The 27,049-nt window shown below is 38.7% G+C and overlaps 1 protein-coding gene across 1 annotated transcript in view; it reads left to right on the forward strand.

Moving 5' to 3' along the window:
- Positions 1 to 8,076: 8,076 nt before the first annotated feature.
- Positions 8,077 to 27,049, forward strand: part of ERO1B (endoplasmic reticulum oxidoreductase 1 beta) — a 29,240-nt gene continuing 10,267 nt past the window's right edge. The window contains exons 1-9 of the mRNA XM_054630385.2: positions 8,077 to 8,531; positions 12,892 to 13,011; positions 16,059 to 16,142; positions 16,559 to 16,600; positions 20,689 to 20,771; positions 22,582 to 22,655; positions 25,205 to 25,325; positions 25,417 to 25,463; positions 26,536 to 26,547. Coding sequence (XP_054486360.2) covers positions 8,433 to 8,531; positions 12,892 to 13,011; positions 16,059 to 16,142; positions 16,559 to 16,600; positions 20,689 to 20,771; positions 22,582 to 22,655; positions 25,205 to 25,325; positions 25,417 to 25,463; positions 26,536 to 26,547 — 682 coding nt within the window. The 5' untranslated portion in view covers positions 8,077 to 8,432. The remainder of the gene's footprint in view (positions 8,532 to 12,891; positions 13,012 to 16,058; positions 16,143 to 16,558; positions 16,601 to 20,688; positions 20,772 to 22,581; positions 22,656 to 25,204; positions 25,326 to 25,416; positions 25,464 to 26,535; positions 26,548 to 27,049) is intronic.

Genomic DNA, 27,049 nt, shown 5'->3' on the forward strand with positions numbered 1-27,049 from the left:
GGTCGGTCCCACCCATGGCCCTCCCGGGCGCCTCGGCCGGCGCGGTAGGAAGCGCGTCTGCCGGGAGCCCGCATTTCCCAGCGGGAAATACCGCGGATACGTCGGGTTAAGTCCTCCCTAACTCAGGTGCTCCCCTGAGTGAAAACGCCGTGTTTCGCTGAGACCACAGACATGGAGTGCACGTACCGTTCGTCAAGTAGTGCTAGTTCGGATTTAAAAATGGGCCACTTCAGCAGTATGAAATCAAGTGTTCGCTGTCCTGTTCTTGCGAACATTTACGAGCCTAAATCACCGCTTTCCGACAGAGAAAGGCGGTCTCCATTAGGGCTTAAGGTGCATTTGCAGGTGGCTCAACGTGTACAGGGAGAGTTTACAAAAGCAAGTACTGCAGAGCAACAATCATAGACTGCACTGGTTTCTCACAGATATTTAAAGTTTGTTCTCTTATGCTACAGGCACTTCCAATACCATGACGAAGTCAAATCGTTGGCTATAATTGCTTTTGAACCCCACTGTCATCTCTGGCAAATTCTCTCACTTATGGTTTCCATGTAGAGTAATACAGGCTTCTAAATGTGGTCTGTGCATGAAATCAAGCTCTAAATAAGAGATATTATGTATTGCTACAATGGAAGCAAAATAAGCCGGCACAACTGAATCTGCCATTATAAAGACCACTTCTATGAACCACCTGGCTCATTTATTAAAGAGATAAATTTACAGATAGATTCTGTTCTGTAACACTGAGAAAGCTCCAATTTAGCCAACTGGCTTACACTGGCACAACTATAAGTAGCCTTTGGTCCATTAAGCATTAAATTAAGTGCTTTTCCATGGATTATTTTTCATCTCTTGTTCCAAATAATAATTTTTTTTAAGTGATCAAGATTAAATTGCTGTTATTTCTACAATTTAAATTGATGACAGTAGCTGTCATCCTGAACAAGTATTTCTCACACTGCAGCCTGGAAAGGGTGGGGATGTGGCATGCACCACCACACCTGTTATTTTTTTAGCTTAACATCAGTAATATTGATGTTTTTCAATTATTTTCTTACTGAATTTCATCTGAGATAAATGGAGACTCCACCACTGGGTTATAAACACAAACATACATCTATCTCTATATATCTTAATCTCCAAGGTACAGCTAACAGATCACTAAGATTTCTGCAATTCATGTGCAGAAAACAAAGATTTTTTTTTTAGCTCTATCATTGAAGTCCAACTGTTCAAGGGGCCAGTAGCATCTCCTTTCTTCCACATTCATATTAAAACTCATTCTCAAAAATAAGGGCATACTTCAAAAGGTAACACCAAATCAAATTAGAACTAAAACTGGTGATGGCGTGTGTTTCCCTAGATTTCCTTAGCAGCACAAGGGGTTTGGTGATGGATAATTAGGCTGAGATCAGAAGTGTATTCTTACCTGCACAAATACTATACTAATTATTGGAGTCTCTTTTATAACTGTGAGGAATGACACAGCCACAGTAGAGCTAAGAATGTTCTAAACTCAGACCTGTCAAATTTGTCCTTCAATAAAATTAAAGCCATGTCTACCCTGAGGACCTCCATGTATTTATTGCCTCTATGTGCTGTTCAAAAACTACTGGACACAGTGACTGTGAAAACTTTTGGAAAATATATTTACAACCTATATAAAAATGTATCTATTGATTTCCTTCAAAATATCCCTAGTGTACTATTGTTGCACAGATGGCTGTAAACAACAGAAGGCTACAAAACACTGGTGCTGTGGGCTAAGTCAGGTTTTACAATCAACATGGCATTTACTCTTCTCATAACTTACAACCTGATATCTTCCTATATGAGGATTAAAAAAATATTTCAGTAAACAATAACAAAATTTTTTTTAGTGGAACAACACTTGTGCCAGCAGCCAAAACTGGTTAATATTACTCAAAACCATGTATTTTAAGAATATAAATATTTATACCTATAAATTAGATTGGCTTTTCAATTTGAAGCAGATTTTTTAAAAAATTATTTACAGAGAACTTTTTAAAATAATGAAATTTAATAGAAATGAATAGTCTAGAATATATTAGTGCTTTAAAACTTAGGTTAGTAATAATAGTTTAACAGTTTTTTCCATAGTACTGGAGGAGGAGAATGCAATTACTTACAAGTATCTCTAGAGTACTGATAACAGTACAGATTAAATTGGCTGTTGCATGCCTGTTCTCGTATCGTTCTTTAATGAGTGTTGTTGAAGTCTTTGTTACTTAGCCAACTGACCAGTGCAGAAAGCCAGCAATTATTTTGGCAAAACTAAACACAACCATATCATAAAAGCCAAGTTCAGAATGAGATAACTTTAAGCAATGGCATTCCATAGAATGCTGAAATAATTTTCTCATCAAATTTCTAAACCTAAGTACTATCTGTACATTATCTTGATATAAACCTATAAGCTACTAAATTCAGCACAGCTAATTATAATGGTAAGAGTTCAGAATTTTCTAAGTTTCCCCTCAAATGCAGAATTAGTAATTTCAAATCATTTTCACAAATCAAGTCTATGCAAATCTTTTCTCACTCCTTTCCTCTTGGCCCCATCAAAAAACCCAGCCATATTTGATGACAGAGGCTTTTCTCAAAGATCTACAAACGACCTGGTAATATAGAGCTGGAGAATTAATTGTTTGAAATAGCAATTAACACAGTCTTGAGGGGCTTCCCACCTCCTGAACACAAGACCGCAGACAAAACCAGGGACAATATATTCCTCTCCAGAAAAATATAACATATACATCCCACAACAAAAAGAAAAATAAAACTACACACACAACCCCCCACCCCCCAAAAAAAGAAGAAAAAAACCCCACGAAAAATAAAATTAAAAAAACCCACCAAAACATTTTTTTCCAGTTGATCTTCTGTAGCTTTTCCATGTGGAGAGTTTTTGTTCCAGATCATAAATGCTACTATAACACAGGGGATCAGTGGTATTCCCCATGCCTTGACACAGGTTGCCAATAGTCATGGTAACTGCGGGCCTACCAAAATCACGTGGCAACCTTGTTTATTCTTTCTCATCTGCTTGCTTTCTACACTTCAAATATTTTCACTTAAGGAAGTTCACATTGAGTAAAATACCTCTATGTCAACATAAACTCTTCACCCCTCCTGTATTTCAGGAGATTTAGGAAGAAACCACCCTGCATTTTCTCTCCCAGGATCTTCTAGACAGTTTTTAATTGTCAACAGCTTCAGACTGCTGCTAGAAAAGTTCTTGAACATTCTGAGACTGCTTTGGAGAAGGGATAATTAACCAGCAACTAAAAAGTCAAAACTGCTTTCTTTGTCAATAATGACATTGGTATAGTTCTTTTACAGGAACATCACGATTTTGACATTTAATTGACAGAAACAGCACTAGATGGAGAAAACATAAGAAATGACACATACCTAGACCATCTTATATAACCCTGTGCAAAATTTGTTTGCCTGACAGGACTGCATGACATGGGAATGTTCCCACCACTCCAGGAGTTGTGCTGGGTCCAAGTCAAACACGCACCACAGAAACAGTGAAACCTTGCTTCCTCTAGATTGACATGTTGAAACTGAGCCTAACACGATTGATTTCAGGCTGCAGCTTATGGCTCTGCAGGGACATGAGCCCAGTCCCCCTGCCTGGCTGCTTGTTTCCATAAATGTACAATTTATATGAGATCTATACCTCATGGCCTTATGGTCAGATTTGCTGACAGATAAGCACACACACTGAAAGAGCAAGTGCACAAATCTTAGGTGTTTTTTTAAAATAAGATTATGTATTTTTAACACACTCACTATACTCAGAAGTTTGACAGAGCTAGTAGACTCATTCCTATGTTGGCACTCCTTAAAAAGAGTATAGGTACTACAGGAATGACAATAAAACTCGATAGATTACTTCTACTCTTCACTCAGATCGTGCTGTTATAGACTACACAAAGCACTTTGTTAACATCCACCTGCAACACATACACACGTGAAACATGGAAATGAGAATACACATCTACAGCTAAGATTTGTAGTTAGTTTTTCACCACCTACAAAAACTTCCTAAAAATGCACTTCCTCCCTGTAGTTTGCTATTCTTTATTTTATACTGCATTCTATCATTCTTGCTTTTCTTCCTCATAGTCACTGTGAAAATATTGCTGTATTTTCTTATTAAAATTTTACCTTTTTTACCACTATACTGAATTTGACATACTGTTCTGCCATTCGCAGGCCATGCTCCTGAGATAACCCTAGACATCCATAGGTACTTTTCAAAAGATATTTGCACCCGTTGCTGCAGACATGAGCACGGGTTGTGGTTTTAAGGCAGACATCAGTAGGTGGGGAACAAGATGTCAGTGAGGCATGACTTGCAAGGAAACATAACTTGTATCAGGCCTAATGAGAGTAGGACAGAACAGGGTGTACAAGCTCTTCAGAGCAGAAGGCCTGACAGACCACAGAACTCGTGGCCTTGGCTGCTTTCTGTACTTGTGTTAGGTGGTTTACTGAAAGTTCTCACCCACAGCTGTGCCTTGCTGTATCACTTAAATCTAGACTACCACAAGATGTTCCACTGCTCAACAGGCACTGCTCTCCCACTGCTGCTGTTTGCCAGACTTAAACAGAAATTTGTGACATATTGATTCCTCTGGTTTACTTGCCTAAGTTTAGGAAGGACTCGTTCAAAAGATAATTTGGAAAAATCAATAAAGGCAAAAAATAAATAAAGAAAAATAAATAAAGGCAAATGTTTCAAGGGCAAAAAGTTTCAAAATAAAAATCCATGCTGTCACCTAATTGTAGGGGTTCCATACTGTTGTCTCCTATTGCAAAAGTTTCATACCTTCTTGGTGTTTTCTCATGGGCAACTCTTCAGAGCACTGACTCTTCTTCACAAAGCAGCCAACAGACTCCAATTCCCTTCTCAGCCAACCAACCCACTCTTTTATAGCACTCTTCTTCTCATTACTTACAGCTGTGGCCTGTTGATGTCAGGCCTGTTCCTAATCTCTGATAATTGGCCTAGCTGCAACTCCTTAGGAGTAAGATTACTTTCTACACTATCTTTATTTTCTTATATTTTATCCCCCTACAAATCCACATTTCACATTACTGAAATCTAGCTCATGAGCTTGAAAAAGCAGCTGGGATTTATCAAGTTTCTCCTAATGAGAAATGTGAAGCCACACTTTTTTATCATGCATGTTCACTTAAATCAGTCCATAATGATCTCTAAGATCCATTTTTAGATTCCACAGTTGATGCCCATAGATCATTATTTCTGTCTACAACCAGAGTCCATAAGCTCAATTCTGGCAAATAAGAGCTGGCTAAAGAGCACCACTGGAGGTAATACAATAAAACTTGCAGGACTTGATCAGTTTCAGGCCAGAGGCAAGTTTGGTAATTGCAGATTTGCTGCATCCAGTAAAAGACTGTCTCTCTCTCATGCACCCAGATCTGTGCCTATGCTGGAGGACATAACAGAGACATGAAGAGGAGGTGACTCTGATGTTCTTTACTTAATTCTTATTTAAGAATAATGTTTCTAGTTCCTGTGTTCAAGGCTTTCTTTGCTTGCACATACAAAGAAAACATTTGTGCTTGTAAATGAAACTGTCAACATGTGTAACAGCAATGCATATTATGAAATCACAGATGTTTGTTCCTATGACAATCACACTGAAAAACTAAATATATAGGCCAGACTCTTCATGACCCCAGCAACCTGTAAACTGTGATTATCCCTCTCCCTAGTAAGAGCTTGTCCTCAGCCCTTGCTAAAATGTTATAACATTGTGGCAAATTTCTTTAAAAGAAAGAGGCTTAGTAGACACTCACAGCTTTGTAATATGCTGTTGGGTTTTGGTTGCAATTGGAACACTACTTCTTCTGCAGATCTTTCCTGAAACTGATTTCACACAGAAATCCTATATTAGGATTTTTATGGTTGGGGTTTTTTAGACATGTTTATACCACTAGCAAAGTAGCATTCATAGATTTAAATCTACACTAAAATATAAAATAAGATTGAAAATACCCTAGAATTTAGAAAACTGTGTCAAGCTACATTCAGCTCCGCTGTCTTAGATAATACTTACATATAAAAGGAATAATTTTTTTACTGCCTCTTAAAATGATCCATTATATATTTTTACAGCCAATTCCTTATCCTTCTAACCTGGCAGTAAAAAGCTAAACCACAACTGCCTTCTGGTACAAGTATTTCAGTGGTGAAGAAATAAAGTACCCCCTGTAACTAACATAAAGTGTTCTGAACTGAAAACTCAGTGAACACTAAGACTTAAAAATATGATTGTTTACTTCCAACTTTTAGAGTTCTTTATGTAGCCCAAGTGTGTGACAGTGCTTGATTCTTCCAAGGTTTTAGGGTTTTTCTAAATACTCATGACGGAAACTTTTTTCCAGAATCAAAGGTACAAAATGTAAACAGATACATTGAATTCACCTTAATCTGCTGAACAGAAACAGTTTCTTTGTGAGAAGCACAAGCCACTTGTGATAAAGTATGGAGTACTGATACTGAGAGCAAACTATGGCAATGTAAACATTAACATTAGCTGCTCTGCTAATTTCTTCTCAAGTATCTAGCGAATGTATTGCTCCACTGGTGCTGAAAGTAGGACTAGGTTCTCATTTAGTCGTGTGTTCCCAAATTATAGCTGTACTGCCCATACTCCAGAGAGGAAAGAAAGGAGCACTTACATCATCTCTCTGGAACCAGACTAACTACTGCCTACTTCATTTTATGGTCTTTGTAATTCCTAGACAGCATCCCTTTGAGACATTTTCAGCAATGCAAAAATCTGTAACACACTGGCCCCTTAAGGACCAATGTAATGGAAAATTTCAACTATTTGAATTAATTTGTAAGTAACAAAAGTCAGTTTAAAAACTTTTAAGCCCTCTAACATAGTTACCCTAGACTTAAAGCTTGTCTCCACACTCCAGTAAAGGGGGATTCTCCAAATGAAAGGGTGTAAGAAGAACCTGAGTTAGCATCTGAATTGAAAATAAAATCCTAATTTCAGCAACCCTGCACATTAAACCAGTGCAACCCTCAAGTTTTTCACAGAAATATGACTTTTTGCAATTCGGGAAATAAATATTTAACAGATAAACATTTAACTGTTGGGAGCAAAGGATTGGTTCTGAGCTGTCCCAACAGTGGGGCGGGGGTCCTGTGGCCCTGCCCAACTCACCTCTGTAGCACTGGCCCTAGCCCACTGGGTTATACTGGAGTGCCCTGGGATATAGTGGGCCAAACTGGTTTGTACAGGTCTGGACTGGGTTGGACAGATTGGACCAGGCTTAGACTGGGCTTGTAGGGAGATATGCTGGGACATGCTTGGTTTGTTCAGCCTGGAGAAGAGGAGAGTGAGGGGAGACCTCATGGTGGTCTTCAGCATCCTCACAAAGGGAAGCAGGGGGCAGACACCGATCTCTTCACTCTCACGACGAGCGAAAGGACTCAAGGAAATGGCTTGAGGCTGAGTCAGGGGAGGTTTAGGTTGGATATCAGGACAAGATTCCTCACCCAGAGGGTGCTTGGGCACTGGAACAGACTCCCCAGGGAAGTGGTCACAGCACCAAGCCTGAGAGAGTTCCGGAAGTGCTTGGACAACACTCTCGGGCATGTGGCGCTACTCTTGGGAATGGTGCTGTGTAGCGCTGGGAGCTAGACTTGATGATCCTCGTGGATCCCTTCCAACTCAGGGGATTCTGTGATACTGGGCTAAACGAGTTGATACTGGACTGGCCTGGGTTATACTGGGATGAACAGCGATATACTGGCCTGGACTCAGTTTAGGCTGGGGTGAACAGGGAAATACTGGGACCTACTGGGCCCGACTAGCTCATGCGGATCCGGCCGGGCCGCACGGGTCCGCTCCACCACCGCCCCTCGCGCGCCCCTCCTCGCGCGGCCCTCCCGCCGCCGCGCGCACGCGCCCAGCCGGCCCCTCGCGCGCCGCCGCCGCCACTTGTTTTGGAGGCGCGCGTGGTCCTCTCCGATTGGGCACCGCCGCCCCGCCCCGCCCCGGCCCGGCCCGGCCCGGGGACCGCCAGGGGAACTACATCTCCCGGCGTGCCGCGCGCCGGCGGCCCGGGAGTGGCGGGTACTGGAGCGGGGTGGTGGTGGCGGCGGCGGTGCCGCGGCTTCGCGAGAGGATCCCGGCGCGCGCGGCAGTGCCGTGGACAGGTCGCGGTGAGCGCGGCGCCCCCGCCCGACGGGTCCCGCCGCCCGCAGGAGCGGCCGCGCCGGGAGGAGACGCTGCCGCCGCCGACCCGCGGCGCGTCCCTCTCCTTCCTGTGCCGGCGGCGGCGGGGCGAGGGCTGCCCCCTCCTCCGTCAGTCGCGGCGGCGGCGGCGGCAGCAGCAGCAGCAGCAGCATGAGCGGCGGCAGTGGCGGGCGGAACGCGGCGGCGAGGGTACGGCCGGCGGCGCGGCTGCTGGCGGTGCTCGGCTGCGTGCTGACAGCGGAGGCCCAGGTAGGAACCGGCGGGACGGTGCGGCGGAGTGGCACGGCAGGGAGCGTGGCCGGGCAGGGATGCCCGCCGGCTGTGGGCAGGGCTGCGGAGCCCTCCCGGAGCGGCAGCAGGGCTGAGGCGGGAGGCGAGGGCACTTCGGGGAGTCATAGGGGAGAGGGCAGCTTTGGGCCGTGTCATGGGTCGGCTCCCCGCGGAGAAGTCGGGGAATGTCTAATTCGAGTCTGCAGCCCACGTCCTTCCCCTTCCACACCCTGCGGCTGGCACTTGCCGGGATCCAGCCCGGGGCCGGTGCCGCCGGGAGAAGTTGGTTGGCCTGGGAACCAAAGGTAGCATCAGTCAGTGGGATATGTCGGGGAGCTCCGGATTGGATCATGCCCGTGGCTTCAGGCAGAAACTTCGGTGCCCTGATAAAGTCTGTGAGAAGCCATATGTTCCAATGGTGATGCCAGTGCCCGGGCTTGGCTTGTGCTTAGGTCGTGTCTGTTTGCTCACATTAGCGACAAGGATGAGAACACCCAGTCCTCCCTTCTGTAAGCTGCGTTCCCAGCTTTAGGAGGACATGTGTCTGTAGTTTGGAGCTCGCTGTTCATCCACTGTGTGACCGTGACTGATATGATCGCTGGTGCCAAGTAGGAGAGGCTTTCAGCTGGGCCAGAGATGTTGGAGAGAGTTTATTGAGGAATACACCGTCCACACGGAGCAAAGCTTGTCCTCTGGATTATTATTTTTCTTATAGTTTCTAAATTTCTGTGTTGCATAATATGCTGTAGTGTAAGTGGCTACCCAAGGTGGTGATGACAGTATCATAGATAGCTTTTATTGCAGCTTGTTGGAAGTTGAAGTTTTCTCTGATTGACATTATTTCAGTAACTATATTTTAGCATAACTAAATGCTAATTGAAATGGGGTTCTTAAAGAAGCACTTAATAAAGTGGCATGGGGTTTTTTGTGATGCTTGGCAGAGAAATTGGTTGTTGCTGTTTCATGCAATTGTTAGCGTATTGAGTTCAGAGTTTGGCTTGTGCAGGGAATGGTAAGCTAACCTATAGTTCCTGGAGTCATGTTACCTGAGGCTGTTCTCTCATTCTGCAGCCATGGCAAAGTGAAATGTCTGAGGAACAAAACAAGGTGTCCCAGGTGGTCTTCTAAGTGTCGAAGCAATTAAAGTACAACAACCTGATAACACTAATAAGGTTGTTTATATGAATAGATTGCTTATTATTATATGCATTTATTCAGCTTTTTTCCCTTAATATTAAAGTGGTGACTGTGTTTTTCTTTCTAGATTTTATAAGGAGAAGTTGATGCAGGTTGGACATTGACCTTCTGAAAGGCTGATTTATCTTGGAGAAGATAAGTTAAAAGTTTCACTTCTCCAGTAGAGCTCTGATACCTGTTCAAGAACTAAACTAGGTTTGACAACACATGGAAGTACTTTGATAAGCATATTGGAAAGGTAGAAAAAATAGCAGCTGCCCCATTTCAGATGACTTCTTGAACACAAATGATAGTAGGCTAATGCTTTTAGAGTTTATTTAGAGCTCAAAGTAATTAACAGATGAAAAGAAACCATGATAGTTGTCCACCGTAATAAAATTTAGAGTACTTAGAATTTGACTTTATATTTGTAGATTAAGTTAACTAGTGTAGTTCAATTAAAAAAAGGCAAAGTACCAATTGTGTGAATAACAAAGTAGGTCTTGCAATACGTCGTTTTAACTGTGTAGTACACTGTTCTTATTTTGGTATTTCCAATTTGAAAAAGCAAATTAATTGGAAGATCCAGATGCTGACAAAATTGAAACTATTTCCTGCATGTTCTTGGAGTGTTGCACTGTGAGTGAGAGCACTGAAGCCTGCACTTAGACTAATTAAAAAACCTCTGACTGGGGTACTTGAAGCCAGGGTTGCTGTTGCATCACTGTGCTGTGAACTGACTCCACTGCTGTGCAGTATTAGTGTTTCATGCATGCTGTTAAAGTATTTTATAATTTGTGGTTTGGTACAGATACAGCTTAGTTTAATTTTAGAGCATCCTTTCCAAGGAAACATTGATTTTGCCATTTTATGTACACAGGGAGCTAACTGTTCCAGTTCTGAAAAAGTTGTGAGGAAAAAAATGGAAAAGTTAGTTTGCTTGCTCTACTACTCTGAATTAATTTTTCTCTTCATAATTTCCTAGATCAGTTCTAGTTTTTGAGGATTTATTTCTGAAACTTCATTGATCTCTGTACTGCATTTTCAAAGTTGTTCTTAGAATTGAGGTCTTAGTTAAATAAAATGGCTGCAGCTTTTTATTCTTCCATGAGGATTAGACACTGAATGTAACTATTGCATTTACCTGGGACATTTTTCCCCTGGAAAAGCATTTTCCATTTTGCATAGATGGTAAAATTATTTTTGTAAGCAGTGGATAGTCTTACAGGCTGGTCATCAAAATAGTTTCCTGCTCTTTATCTTCTCAGTCCAAAAAAACTTCCGTGTATTATCCTATTTATACAGTTCAGTAATATTTGAGTAAAATGTTCAGAGTTATCTCTTTGCCTTTTTATATTATAATGAAATATTGGGCTGTTTGCTTTGTGGTATAGCGTTACCTGTAAGGGCTGCACCTTTACAGATTTCTGCCTGTGTGTGATCAATAAGAAAATTTCAAGTTTTAAATGAAATTATTATAGACTAAAGTGCATGGGGGTTTTCTCTCTGTAAGCATCATTAATAACAAGCTTCTTCTTCTGACTTTGAAGTTGGCGTTGTGTGGACTGTGAAAAACCTGTAATTACACATTGGCTCTTTGACAGTTGTTTGCCCAGGTTTGATTAACAAGGCAAGCATAACAGCAGGAAAAAAAATTTGTTTAAAGTATCTTTCCTTAAATTAGCTTTACTTCATTGCCATATCTGCTCTACAGAATTGTGACAGCCTATTTAGTGCCTCAGGAAAAGTAGGATCTACATAAGGTGAATTTTCCACTTAAGTGCTTTATTGCCATATCCTCACCTCTTTATTCGCACAGAGAGTTGGGGGAAATCCATTTTCCAGGCCTCCTTTATGCTTTATAAAGGAGCATAAGCCTACAATTTGTTTTCTAGTGGCTCTTTTACATCAAGCTTGGTTATATAAGGGTATCTGTTCTGTAAAGTACAGGAGTGATTTATCATGCATAAAACAGATTAGATGATTTAATAATCTCATCTGTGTGAAATCTGTGGAAGAAAAAAAAGGCATAAATATTTTTTGTCTCCTTTTCCACATAACATTTCAATAGTTAGAAGTTCTTCTAATCCCATGCAAGATATAAGATGTGTGGGCATTTCTATTTTAAATAATTTCTAGGCCATAATGGATGTCAATGAAGAACAGAAGCAGTAAGCACCAGTGTTTGGTTCCATTCCCTTTTAAACATGTCTGAAGCCTTCTGACATATTTGTAGTAGTTTAAGAAGCTATGCCTAAGAGAGTTAGTTTAGATTTATTGAAATTTATTATATAACTGTGCATAGAATCACACTTTCAGTATTTCCACCTTTCAATAAGACACCACCAGGCTCTCAGCAAGTGTTTCCATAGCCTAGTCAGGGATGTTAGTTGGAGCTGCCCTCTCTGCTACATGCACAGTCCTGCCTTCCCTTTCTGTGCTGGCAGTAGAACTTCTGCACTTGCAGCGTGTGCTGCTTTTCCTAGAGGTGCTCCTAACCTAGTGCAGTGGCAGTACAGCCTGCTGTCCGGGCAAAAGAAGAGGGATGAGGCCTGGAAAAGTCATAGTTTCATGATAGATTCACAACATTGAAATATAGATCCCCATGCCTGGTTTTCCTTGTATTTGTTTGTTGAATTTATTTGTGAAATTGCAAACTTCTTGGGTGCAGAAGAACCTACAGTCCTTTTCCCCATGCCTCTAAGGAAACTAGATGGAGTGTTTTCACACTTTGAGAAGAAATATGAAAATAAGATGACAGTGTGTGATTGTAGGGTTTTTTTAGGCAATTTGACTTGTGAGCATTTGGTAGGAGAACAGTTGATATGGAACTTTGCTAATATACCATGTATTTGTAATTTGGAAATTCTTGTTGCTCATTCTTCAAAAAGTTCTATATGCTGAAAGTGTCAACAAATTTCAGGGGTGAAATTAATTGCTCACATTGATTTAGCAATGCATTTGGAGGTGGGCTTAAGCTCAAAGTGCTACAGTTTTACTTTATGAGGTGTGTTACAGAGTATTTTGTGATGAGAAATATTTGCTATGGAACTGCATTTCACTAGTATTTTTTTCAATTACCATCTTTTTCTCTTTAAAAGTTTTTTCTGCAGCTAGTATTCTATTTCTATATTAAAATAAATGTTTATGTATTTTTCAATAGCTCACAGGAGTCCTAGATGATTGTTTATGTGACATAGAAAGCATCGATGACTTCAATACTTTCAAGATCTTTCCCAAAATACAGAAACTGCAAGAACGTGATTACTTCAGATATTACAAGGTACACTTAGAATGGTATTTTTCTGAATAATTTAAATAAAATGCAGAAAATATAGGAAGGATTGCATATCAAATCAACTTGCCAGTGTTAAGCTGCCTATTAGAAGCCCACAGCTTTTTAATTTGGTTGAAGCAGGTTTTTAGTCCCTGACAGTTATGTTGGTAGTAAGTCTTGTTTGCTATGTTCATCCTGGAGTCAGTGACAGTAAATTATGACTGCTTTCATTCAATTGATAAGTGGTAATTTTAAAGATAGGGTCTTTGCAAAAGGCACTGGAAAAGGATGATATTTTAGCAATTTTATGAAAGCATGAAGTGCTTATCTTCTAAGAAATGTGTGTAATTTGAAATGGAAATATTGGCATGATTTACTTTTCTAAAAAGTTACTGTCTTATTTCTGATTTTAGTGTTTGTTATTCTTTTGAAAAATAGATAAAACTGTTCCTTTTTCAAGTAGTGTGTAATATCACTTCTTATTACTTGAAGCATTTTTTTGTCTGTGTTACTATCTGAGGTGCAAATGAAGATTTGAAGCCTGATACTTCTGTTTTCAGATATGCTTAACCTGAAAGTGAAGTTGCATTTTGACTGAGCTAATCGGGTGGCTGCCTGCCACTGGAAAAGGGAGTTCACACTCCTCTAGGGCAGCATCCTGCCCCTTTGCTACTTTTACCTCTCAGTTAGAAGAATGCATCTCTTTAACCTGGTAGATATTTAGTTAGGGTGTTTCCATTTGTCATTTGGTAGGGGGTTTTGTTGGTAAAGTTTTGTTGATTTTGTTGGGGTTTTTTTGTTGGTTTTGGGTTTTTTTTTCTCCTCAGGGTGTAAGAAGCCATCTAGCCGATCTGGAGTCAGGCAAATACTAAACTCAGGCAAGATGGCCTTATGAGTGAGCAGAAGGAGAAGAAAGCACTAGACTTTAACTTTTCTACTTTGAGCAAGCAGTGTAATGTACATTCAACTGCACCTTGAATCTCCTTCTACATGATACAGTTCTAAATTCACTTTTCAGGAGAAACAGGATATGTGCAACTTCAGTACTAATATATCATGTAGTAGTGGTAATGAGATTCTCCAGAGGTAACAGAAAGATAGAAAACAAATTATATGAAGATGAGGAGCAACAGGTATATGAGACTTCATAACACAGTAACTTCATCTTGCAAATTTAGAGCTAATGTTCATTTCAACAGCAGTTCTGCAGATCATACTCTAAAGGTGTGTTTCAGTCCTGCCTCATCTTTTATACTGATCTTCGTAATAGATGAGCAGTTCCAAGGGCCTGTGTGCAGCCCACCCAGCGCCACACTTCACTTAGTACTTCCACTGGTGGCAGGGAAGAATTTGTGTTGAACAAACAAACTGAATAAGTCAGTCAGAACATTCTTCACCCTTTGCTGTTTCAATAAGCAGCAGCTCAATTGATATCCCTGTGCAGAATGATGGAAGTGCTTTTAAGTACATAAATGGATGTGGAAATTGTGAAGGTAGGTGTTGTGGTTTAGGAATGGTACTCCCCACCAAACCACGCACCACTCACTCTCTTCCCCTGTTTTCTTCTCCCTCTCCATGATGGAGGTGAGAATTGGAGGCACAAAAGGTAAAGATCATGGGTTGAGATAAGAACAGTTTTCTGGAAACAGCAGTGAGATAAGAAAATGAACAGTAATAGCAACAGTACTAATGACAGAGGGCATAAGAAAAGAAGTGATTCACACAGAGGTGAAAACAATAATAGACAATATCAGACGACTCCTTCTGCCACATTTTCTCCACTGGAAAGAACCCCTTCTCCCTGGAAGAAAGTAGTTTTCCCTGCCCCTGGCAATGATGTGTGGTGGTATAGAATAACTCAAACCTTAATACTGAATGGATGAGGTAGTTTTTATTTAAAGGCCAGAAAAAACTTCATGAAGTCTTGCAGAAATTGTGCTAGGTGGTTTCTAAATAGTAGAACACTTCCCAGTGAAAGAAATAAACATTTGTGTCTCTAATTTTATACATCAAAACACACCAACTGTGGAAGCCTCACGATCAAGAATGTTTTTTAATTTGTGAAAAGACTGAATAATCCTCTGAGTGATAATAATGAAATCCAATGCCTCATACCCTGAAGATGATCGGATGTTCTATGTAGACAGTACATGATTGGTTTGATAAAAGTGCAAGTGCTGTACAACCTCAGTTTGTGTGTGTACTGGTTTTCAGTGTTCTTCAGTCATTCTTGGACTAGTACATCTTGATTCCCATGTGTTCTTTCTGAATTAATCTGCAGTTTAGGCAGCAGATTATTTTTTTATTATATTTACAGCATTCCTCTGTGCAAAAACAGTGACTGCCTAGTTACTTATATCTTCCTCAGTGTGTAAGCATTTTTTTATTGTGAGAGTTTGCTTTGAAGAAGGCTGTAATTTAACTATTTTAGCTGATCTTTTTTGATAGAAATTGGTGGGAGGTGAAAGTTTTATATGGTGGGCCTTATTGTGAAGGTGATGTAGAATGTAAAACTATTTCTTGCTTTATTTGAGAAGATATGAGTGAACAAGTACAAAAAATATTTTTGCATTATTTTTTTCTGGGAATGGTGTTTGTGTGTTGAGTAGAGGAAATGGGGGAGGCAACCTAAAATCTCTGCTTTTATTGTATCTGAGCTTGCAAGGTTTGAGCTGTAATGAGAAGATATTTGTCATCACTTCTAAGAAGTCGTACCATCTGCTAAATGTCTTGTCGGGGTTTTTTGACTGAGGAATATATTTAACATTTAAAAATAATCTGTTTTTAGTTTGATTTTGAAATCCAAAATCTTATTTAAATTAGTAAATTTCATTTTAATAGCGAGAGATTTAATTTCTGCTTTAATATATTATGTGTTTGTGTTCATTCACTGGAGACCATTATCATTAACAGTTTTACTGCACAAAGCTTCATCTTATGTAGTTAGAGAAACTAATTAAAAGAATTTAAAGGATTTCCTGATACTGAGAGCTTTTTTTCTACAGTTGCCTTATGTCAGTGTGGATTGTAAACTTCTGGTTTTGTATGTTTAGGTCAACCTGAAGAGACCATGCCCATTTTGGGCTGATGATGGCCATTGTTCAATCAAAGATTGTCATGTAGAGCCTTGTCCTGAGGTACGGATTGAATAATATATAATAGAAAAAGGGGTTTTGGCTAAAAATTTGCTAATTTGCAGTGGCTAGTACTATAGTACTAGCTAATGATACAAGCACTACTAGCAATACTTTTTAGTGAGAACTTAAATTTAAGTAAAAGTGACCAATTTCTTTTCTATTCCAAAAGTATAAATACAACCAAAATATTTTAAGGTCTTAGTCATTTTATGGAGAAAGCGGATAGCTTCAAGAGTAAATCTCTTCTAAGCTCTAGCACTGTTTTGCATATAGCATGTTGATAAGGTAAAGGAGCAAGTTAATTTTTCAAAAAACAAGTTTGCTTTGACCTCTATAGGAATGATACCTAATTTGTAGATTTTAATCAAGTATTTCTATGAGCAGTGTGAAAGCTGTGATTTATTTTTTGTTTCTAGAGCAAAATACCTGTTGGAATTAAGGCTGGGAGCTCTAATAAAGTAAGTACTCCTTAATTTTTAAAGTTCTTTCTGATTTTTTTTTAATCTTAAATTTAGAACATCTATGTGACTTTTTAGTATAAACCTTCAGTATTCTTACACTGATGAAGTAGTTAACTGATCATTTCCTGTATGTGACTTAACCCTTCTGCCTTTATGTATAGCAGTGTTTCTGACATAGCTGGTACTGTTGTGTCATTTTGAGTCTGTCATTGCTGGAGAGCTGCTGCAGACTGAATCAATGAATGACAAGGGACAGCAGTGCATGGCCACAGAATGCCTGATGCAGAATTGTTGCTTCATTTCTGAGTACAGGTCACCTTTTAAAAAGCTACAGGCTGAGAGGCACAGAGGCAGTAGCAGCGCAATCTTTTTTAACAATCATAAGTAATCACAACATCTAATATTAAAAGAACCCAAGTGATTGCATGGAATTCTGCTATGCCTTATTTTCAAGAGGTCATTAGTCCAGAGATTATTTGGTCATTAGTCTAAAGACAGTTTAGGCCAAAGTGGCCAGTGCAAACTTAAGCAGTCAGTCTGTGCTGTTGGCTTTTGCTTGCATCTCTCCAAGCCATCCTTTCTAGATCACCAAGTGATCTTAGCAAAGCTAAAAAGTTAAGAAGCTATACATGCATAGGAAAAGAGGTCAGAGCAGAAGGATTACCCACAAATCTGAAACAGGGTGCCCAAGAATGAGGATTTTAGCAGTTGATGGGTTAATGGTGCCCAAATGAGAGATCTTCCCATTGAGTGCCTTGATGTTTTGTAGGCACTTACCTCTTGATTAACTATCATATCTCCATTGTCCCCAGTGCTCTCTACCTCACAGTGCAGACTGGGTGTAGTTCACCAGATCATAAAGGACTTATGAACGGGACTGTTGGCATTAGGTTGAGATCTCATGCCAAGAAGCATTATCAGAGATAGCTGAGATGAATACTTCATTGTGAATTGATGACTTGTGTGCTGCTGTCTGGAAAAGAGCAGGCAAATCTGTCCAAGCTTTAGCTCAAGAGGAAGAAGTCTTGTTTCTTTTACACATACATTGTTAACTCACTTTGAAGTAAAGACTGCTTCTTCATTTAAAGGTTCCTGGTAATCAGTAAAGAAAAATCTTTCTCACTGACATGACCTAAATGTCAGTTGTTTGCCATTCCAGCACAAGCAGCAGTAGTTTTTCTGAAAAGCTGACACTATCTCTGGGCAGCAGATTTTGTGTTCTAGCTGAATAATGTGTTGCCAGTTCTCTTTTTCATTAACTCTTTTATCTTCCAAGCTTGATTGTAGAGAAAATGACTCCTGGAATGCCTCCTAAAGAGAGGGACTGTAAACTTTAAAAACTGCTTCAGAAAGGGTTCTTTCTGAATTTGAGCTTCCTGATTGATTAATCCTGAGAGCCATAAATAAGGTGTTAAATAGTAACCAAAGAGTATGCTGTTCTTTGGATAATTCACATGACCATATCAAATTGGATTTAGGAAGTGAAAAAATGGATGCCTTTTGCTTTCACCACAATAAAGAAAGTTGGATAGATTCTTTGGGAAGCTGTCATTTGCTGTATGTTCGCTAGAGTGTTTTCCTTTGAGTTGCCTTGCAGGTTGTTGAAACCAGCTACAGTACTGAAAGTTAAGCAATTCTGTGCCTTTAATCTGTAGTAGAAGACATTAATATGTGCTGCTTTTCTGGGTGAAATTTGTCATCAGAATGGACATGAATCTTACCTACACAGTTTTCTTACTTCTTATGGTTCAGTTAAGTGATCTTTCGTAGAGCCAATTAAAAATTTACAATCTCATTTAATATCCCTTTTAAGGAAATATCAAATTCATTTTAGTATGAATGTTTTGTTTCAAGGACTGTGCAAGTACTGTGCTATTAGCCTGTGCTAATTTCCCATTTGGGGAAGTCTTACACCTTATGGCTTATATGTAAAGTACTGGATTTAAAAAGAGGATGGTTTTTTTCCCTGAGAACACATGCATGTCCAGTTTCTGTCTTTCATCCTGATAGTGTCAGTCTTAGGAAGCTGAAAATAACCAAAGGCATGTTTTTAATAATGACACTTACAATCTCTTGAATAGATACACTCACAGTAGAATCCTGTGGAGAGGTTTTCTGTGGCTTCTGTCCAGTTTTCCATTGCCTTTCTCTCTTAAAGTAAAGGAGCTTGTAAACATCTAGCTTTATTTAGGTTTTTGTGGGGATTTTTTTGGTTTGCTGAGCAATGAAGAAAACAGTTCTTTTGAATGCCCATCTAGCTGCAAAGACCAAGGTTACACTTGTAAAGCTTCCCCACAGGAGTGCAGTTAGAAATAGAGGATGTCTTTTTAATTCTTGACATCACCATAAGCCTTTTGAAATAGTGCTGTAGAGGCACAGAGTAATTTCCTTTTCTATAGTTCTGTTGCATTTGAGTGGTGAATGCATATTTTGTGGCTAGACATTAAAGCTGTATTAATCTTTAAAGCAGAGGACAGGATACAGTAACTCCAGGTTACAACATTCAACTTCGTAATTTACTTCCTGCCCTTCTTTTCTGGTTTTTTTTTTGTTTTTTTTTTTTTTGTTTTGTTTTTTTTTTTTTTCCAGTAACTGGCCTTAGGAGATCCTGGTTGGCAAGAACAGATATTTTGTCCTGATCTTGTCAGGGGTCACAGAGCACTGATCCAACAAGTGTTGCTATTAAATACTGGAGAATAGGAAAGCCTGGAAACATGTTTTGAGACCTGAATGTTCATTTTGTTAGAAACTTTAAATTTAGGATTCTAATCTTGGCAGTAACCTTTTTTCACTTCAGGGTAGGGATTGGTTTGCAACTCTAGACACGCAGAATATTTGCTTCAGCATCTCCGTATGTTATTTCATCAGCAGTATCTGTTTCAGTCTAGGTTAAGGCCATTCCTTGTTCCCATTTTTCCTTTTAACATCCATACAATGCTGAAGAATGCCTGCCAAATGCAAGAAAATTGAGTGAGAAATTCTTTCTGGAGTAAGCATATGTGGGCAAGGCCCCTAACAAGATTTAAATTATTTGTTTTTTCTAATCTCCTTTGTGTCTTCGGTCTTCTGCTGTTTTTCCTTGTGTTGGTCCAGGCAAATGCATTTTTAAAAAGCAAATAATTTTGCTTACTCATCTGAACAGTTTTAATGAAATTTCTTTTTTAGTGATACATATTGTGGTGGTACTTTGCCTCTGGCATCTTGACCACAAAGCTGTCCACAGAAATAAATTACTCTTTCTTTTAAAATTTATAATTTATTTGTTTTAATAATTGACCTAAGGTTTAATCTGGAAAAAAATACACATACCCCCCCCCCCCACCAATCCAAAAACCCCCAAAAGGAGGAAATTGAGTTTATCTTTTAAGACAGCATTGTTACTACCTTTTATGTTCCTAAACGTAGAACTTTCTGAGCTTTAAGCTGGCAGACTTAAATTTCCTGCTTACATAACCATATTATTATAGAATAGTGGAATATAATCTTTAATTCTTCAAATGTTTTCCTTAGATGTAAGTATTTTAGTGATTACTTTTTAAAAAATTCTTCAGAATCAAAGTTCAGCTTATACATTTCCATTTTGTCTTTAAAATAAGCAAAATTTGAGTTCAGCTGAAAAAGCTTGTCTTCCAGACCCATGCACATCTGAAGTGGACTGATGAATTGGATTAAAGGAAACATGAAGGGAAAATGGCCAAAAGTAATAAATATGCCTACTAAAATGAAATTAAACTTGGCATATGATTATACTTGCAAAAAAAAGATGGTAAATAAGTATCTGAAACACTCCATGTAGGGGGTTTCATAACAAAAGAACTCAATTTAATCAAAAGGCAAAACAAAATTTTGACATCTTTAGCTGAATTCCCTGTAGCAGTTAAATTCAGAGTGAAATTAGTCCAATGAACTTAAGTGAAAAAAAAATCAAAGTAAGAAATGTCCCAGAACCATAGACTGCTTGTAGAATTAGAGGATTTTCCCTAATACTAGGGAACTCGCTGCTAAACTTAGAAAGACCTTTCACAACACCTGTTCTTGAGGATTTCAGTAATTCATTTGCATATTAAATATTACTTTTTTTACAGTATTCAAAAGCAGCAAATAATTCCAAAGAATTGGAAGACTGTGAGCAAGCTAACAAGCTGGGAGCGGTTAACAGTACCTTAAGGTATGCTGTGATTTACATCAACAGTACAAAAATAGTAAGATAGGAACAATGTTTTTCTGTCTGATGTGGTGGTTTTTGTTCTTCATTCTTCCCATTAGAAAGTAAATGGGAAATGATGCAAGAACATCTGAAGGTAAAGGTATTAAATGATAAGTAGACTTTGTGTTGTTTAAAAGAGGTATCTTACAGCATCAAGAGTCAGAAGAAACTTGCAAATAAAACCACCTTTTCTCTAATCTTTTTTCTCAGCAACTGTGCTGGATTAAGGGGTTTGGTCCTGCTTTGTCCCACTGTTGCACTGATGTGCCTATTTGTGATCATTCAGTGAACCAGATCAGGGAGTTGAGTTACTTTTGTTGGTGGTAAAGTTATTTTTAACTTGGATCAATTCTGTGATCTTGCTTATTGCATGGCACTGTCAAGGTTGGGTGGGAGGAATTCTTCAGGATGGTGCTACCCCTAGGCACAGAAGTCTATGGAATAGCATCTAGAAAACATAGCAGTCTACTGGATTCCTCACTTTTGAAAAGCAGAAATAGAAAAATCAATTTTTCACTGTTAATGGAGGGATATGGTGTCTTTGCCCACAAATTTCAGCAGTTCTGCCTGGTAAAGATTTTGAAACTCTTTCTTGTGCCATGAAAAAATGACAGTTTCTGCCAGGTGTGTGGTGTTGTAGGGGAAGTAAGAAATTATTAATTCTGTTCCATTTCTGTAAGGCAAAAGAATGTGACAGTGTAAATGGAGAGCTAGAGAAAATGCCTTTATGGAAGTAGGATAGATAATTAAAGTTGGAAGAGAGCAGGTAATGGATCCTGCAAGTGGAGGACGAGTTTGTGCTTTGCAGGAAAACCTCCATGTTCTCTATCTAGCAGTGCATTATCCTCTTGGTTTTGAGTTGTTTTCCTCTACAAGTTGTATTTCTTGTGGTTATCAAATCTTGTCTCTTGGTAATTAGCAGAGAATTTCCTCACCTAATGCCAAGTATGTCTCCTATTGTGATTTGGCAGAAGGTTAGAAGTTAATCTTGTAGAATTGCCTCTGTTTGTAGCGTTGAGCTGGTGCTAATTTGATCAAACAGAATAGGTTGTTTTTGTTATTTCAAGGCACTTCCCTGCACCCCGGAGCAGAGTTCCCAATCTTAACTTTGCTTACATTTTGCTGTCAGTAGTGTGGCATCAGCAGTTCTGTGCTGCACAGTCACAGAAGGAAGGTTTTGGCACTGTTTGTGTTTCATAGTGTGGGAGCTTCAAACCATTTGTCTCTCTAGTACAGTGCACCTTTGAAAATACTAGTGTGAGTGGAATGCCATTATTATTAAAATGGCTTAGGACAGATCATATTCATTGAGTACTTTAGCTTAGAAGAGGCATTTAGACATCTAGTCTCCCAGTAAAAAGTAAGTCACTAACAATTGTAGCTTTCATTGAAAGTACAGGTTATGAAAATAGGGTGATTCCTTCCTTCCCCACCCTCAAAGTGACAGCTGCTAAAGTAGTATTTGAAATGTGTTATAAATGTACTATGAACATATTTTACCAAGCTCTTATTGAAGAAGAGAAGCCACTGCAGTTTGTTCAGATAATGGTGAAATCTTTGTCTCAACATCAAATTGACTTTTGAAAGTATTGCAGTTGATGCTTGCTTGAATCTCATTGCAGTTAACAAGGAGTAGCTCCATAAATTCTCAAGTTTCAGATATACTGACTCAGAATCCACCTCCAAGCTATATGTAGGTTATATTTCTTTCAGAAGCTCTTATTGACATTGTTTATTAAAAAATTTAAGATCAATTTTTTTTTCCCTTCAGTAACCAAAGTAAGGAGGCTTTCATTGACTGGGCAAGATACGATGATTCACAGGATCATTTTTGTGAACTTGATGGTAAAATGTTTAAGCTTTTTCATAGTGTTTGTTTTATTTGCTGTCTCATGAAAAATGCAAAAGATCGTGTTTTCTGTACAAATAGCCATTTTTAAGAAGTTTTAATTTTGTTCTAAGTGACAGAAATGTGATAGCTCGTATCATACACACAAAGTGCAAAGTTTTGCAATTTTACAAGGAGTGTTTGGTAACCTACACAGTGTACATTTACTGTTACCTCCTTTTAGTATATTGAACAGGAGATATTTATGTAAATAAAAAAGATGGTAAATGGGAGAGGGCTAACACTTTTTTAGAAAGCTTCTCACAAAAAAATTGCATCTAGCACAAATATAAGACAAATGGCTTGCAGCTGGTTGTTTCTTACTACTATATTGTTTTGTTGCTATTTTACTATGCTTAGATTGAGTTTGTTCCTCTTCCAGCCTTGCTATTTCCAAATGATTTCTGCATCCTCATTTGAAAGGACTTTCTTATTGTTAAAACATGAGGATACTAGATTGTGTCTTTCCTCTCCTTCACATGTGTGTGTCTTTTTATTTGCTTGTAACAATCAAAGTTCAAAGGAGTGTTTTTCAGGTAAGTGTGGGAATTGCCATCTTCAGGATTGACTACTGAAATCCTTTTTAATAAATACCTTAGCTTCCTATGCAAGGAATATTTAGGGCATAATGCTAGATGTTTTCATCTACCTTTAGGCTTGTGTTTGGTGTCATTTGAGAGAGTAGCTGCTGCAGTGGACTTAGCAGTGGACTTCTCTTTCAGTACTTCTGTGTCTGATCTGAATGCTTTCTATATGAGCTGTTTCTGTAACAGCTGATGAGCATAACTGTAGATCTGAACTGTTGTGTGGAATTATCTGCTCTTGTCTCTACTATCTTCAAGTTGTCTACATGCATGTTTTAGTAATACTGAGCTGTGAAAGGTATAGTTGAGGAGCATTTCTTTTAGAAAAAATACTAACTTAAGTAGTTCCTGATTCTACCTCCATCTCTCCTTATATCATGCCCTGCTGGAGGAGGCTGTCCCCAGCTGTGTTCTTCCAGTGTGGTTTTTTTTTTGCACTGGCTCTGGTGTGCATCTTTCTGCATGGTAAACTGATTAGGCTTACCTAAATAGCGGGAAAGTAAGTTGCCATCTCCCTGCCACCTCCCATGCTGTTGTGATGAACTGGCTTGTGAGGTGAGTTTGTCATCTGGGGCAGGGAGAGTGAGAGAGAATAACTACTGGGAGTCATGGGGAGGAAGCAGAAACCCTTGCTCTCTTCTCCTCTCTTCCTGTTGGGCTTAATCATAAACTAGATAAGAGAATTGATCTAGCTGAAAAAACTTACTAACCTGGGTCACCTTTCCATCTTTCTGTTGCATGGCCCAGCAGAGAACATAAACTCAGTATGTGGATGACAAGAAGAAAAATGGACCCTGAAGTGATCAGGGAGTGTAGGAACTGCTTAGGTTAGCCACACTGTCAAATAAATAAGTAAAGCTGTAATTTGACTTTCTCTCATTTGGCACTCATTGTTGTCTGTCTTGTATCAGTGTCCTTTCTTTGTTTTTGCTGCTGCTGAAGCAATGCTTAACTGCTCATGCAGAATCATCTCTTTTTTTAGAGCAGTTTCACTCTCTGTTTCTGTGGGGATTTTTGATATCTGAGGAAGTACTACGTGGCACTTCTTGGCCTATTCCTATGAATAAGTCTCTGGACTTTCGGCTTGTATTGTATGTGGGGTTTGTTTAAGCATGAGTTGATCCTGACCTAGAATTTCAGAGTGGTGAATTCCTCCTGCTTTTTACTTGTAAGAAATTGTTGTAGCTTGAAACAATTTCTGTTTCTACAATGTTTTTAAGCAGAGGGAGTCTTGTTTAACAATTTTCTTTGGATAAATTACCTGAAGTTTGTAGTGAACTTCTGAGATGAGGATATAGCTTGTTGAAAGGCTGCTTAAGTAACATGCTTTCTGTGGTAACCAAGAGATATGTTCTGCAATATGCTGAAAGTTTTGTACAGTTAAGCAATGTGATTCAGACTTTTCTGCCAGTATACGAGGGTATTTGGAGGAAAAATGGATTTAGCTAATCAATTTACAGTATGTACCAGCTTCAAGATGTACTACTTTGATCTTGTCTTTATTAACAACCTGCTGTATGCAGTATATCCATTTCATAAAAGCAACACCCCCAAGCAAATACTGCCAGACAAACCCTAAATTTGGAGGCCATTTAAAACAAAACACTGTTTATGTCTTAGCCTAGGGTAAGGGACTATAGTGCATGTCAAGTGTTTATGGTAGATTTAAAGAAGCGACATAGATGATCATCAGACATTATAGAAATTAGAGACACACAGGAGACTTTGGAATAGATTATGTGCTTTTGAGCTTTGTATTTAGTGTGTATATTGCTGCATTTTTACATACATGGCACTTAAAATCCAACTGGAAGACAGAATAGTATTATATGAGACCCCTTGTTTATATTTAGTTCTGTGGGACTGGTTAAATCTTTTTCAATTGATCACTTGGCATATGTAACAACATGTTTCCTATTTAGATGAGAGATCTCCAGATGCACAGTATGTGGATTTGCTGCTCAATCCAGAACGTTACACTGGATACAAGGGGCCTTCTGCCTGGAGAGTATGGAACAGCATTTATGAAGAAAACTGCTTCAAGTAATTGGGAGGGAGAGGAAGCCTATTTTTTTATACTTGTACCTCAATTTAGCTAAAAACTGATCTTTGTGTTTTCTAACTTATTTTTTAGGCCTCGATCTGTCTATCGTCCTTTAAATCCACTGGCGCCTAGTAGGGGTGGGTCCTGCCTGTTTTATTTTCCAATGCACTTCTTTTAACATAGTGACTGTTGCAGTACAAGGAATACAGATAGCAATCTTCAGTCTGTAGGTGTGCTTTCTGCTTTTTAAATTTCTTCTGTAGAGATAGCTGTACATTTTTATATTTAGACTAAAGTGTGTGATACTTTATTACATACATGTCTAATCTTATCCCTATTAATAGGCTCATTATTATCAGATGAGCTGATATGAAAACTAAATTGTAAGTCTCAAACTGTTTATGAAGTGTCACACTAGTTTTCCACTTTGAATGCACTTTTGTATTCTTGTTTCTTTTTTCAAAAAGCATTTAATTTAGTCACTTCAGTTCATACTTATCCTGGTGTAATGTAGTTGTACATTTTTCATCCATAGTGCTCAATGTATTGCAAGTGTACAAATAATTTGAAGGACTGTACACTTATGAAGAATCAGTTATGTGCAAAATTGTTTAAAAAAAGTATTCTAATAGCTTGGGATTTGTTTTCAAATTTAGGTTGAAAGCTATAACCTGGTGTTTCAAATGAATCAGCTTTCCTCTATCAGTGTGTCTCATTTCCCTTAAAAATTAACTATTAGACAATAGATTCAGTTAAAAAATCACCATCCACTAGAAAATCAAGATACCTCAATATTTATAATTACTAAAAGCTGATACACACAAATCAAAAGAATTGTGAGAATTGTTTAATTCAGAGATCAGAATTTCAGGAAGGAACACTGGACTGATTGTTGAACAATGCAAACTAAAGACTGTGGCTTCTCAACCATTTTTCTGAAGCTAAAGTACAGCTTTCAAGAATATGTGAATCAGCTGCTATTAAGATTTAAATTTCTTAGTGACTTTCATTAATACAATGTGTTAAGTCTTGTGTGGTCTTGAGCAGCAAGAATGGAATTAAGGAAGGAAAGTAGCCTATTTTTTATAAATTAAATAAGATTTCTTGCACTTTTTGAGTGTTTGTATTAAAGTCTGTGTTTCATTACTGCTTTGCTGTGGAAATTATCTTTTTAATGCTTATGCATTTCTTTTTTTTTTCCCCTCTAAGGAGGAGATGATGGTAAGTCATCTTATTTTCCTTGACCTGCAGAAATGAAGTAAGCATTAGAGAGTTTTGGATTTTTGGATTTATTCACTTTACTGTTATCGAATTAGACAGCAGGAAAGTTATGTTTCTGTTATTAAATAAGAGAGCAGGAAAGTTATGTTTTTATGCAGGTTATTAATAAGAAAATGTTTTTAATGGACTCATATTTTCTTTTGGAGTAAGAGGAGTGGATAACAACAAAACACAATTCTCTTCTTGGTTCTTATTCTTGTAACAGAATGTGTTGTAATAATGTTATTAGTTCTTCCAGAACCGATTGATACTGATGTCAGGTGTCTTAAAAGAAGAGGGACAATTTCTTGTGTATTTTCTTGAATGCCCTTGCTTTTGGGAAGACTGGGAGAGAGTGGGGAGAAAGTATTTGATCTGCCTACAGTGAGGCAGACTTAAAGATTTTTCAGCCAACCGAAAGCTATTGGGCAAAAGATCTAAGTCTGAAGGAAACCTTTAGGCA

The sequence above is a fragment of the Agelaius phoeniceus genome, chromosome 3 (genome assembly GCF_051311805.1).
Source record: "Agelaius phoeniceus isolate bAgePho1 chromosome 3, bAgePho1.hap1, whole genome shotgun sequence".
Taxonomy (NCBI): domain Eukaryota; kingdom Metazoa; phylum Chordata; class Aves; order Passeriformes; family Icteridae; genus Agelaius; species Agelaius phoeniceus.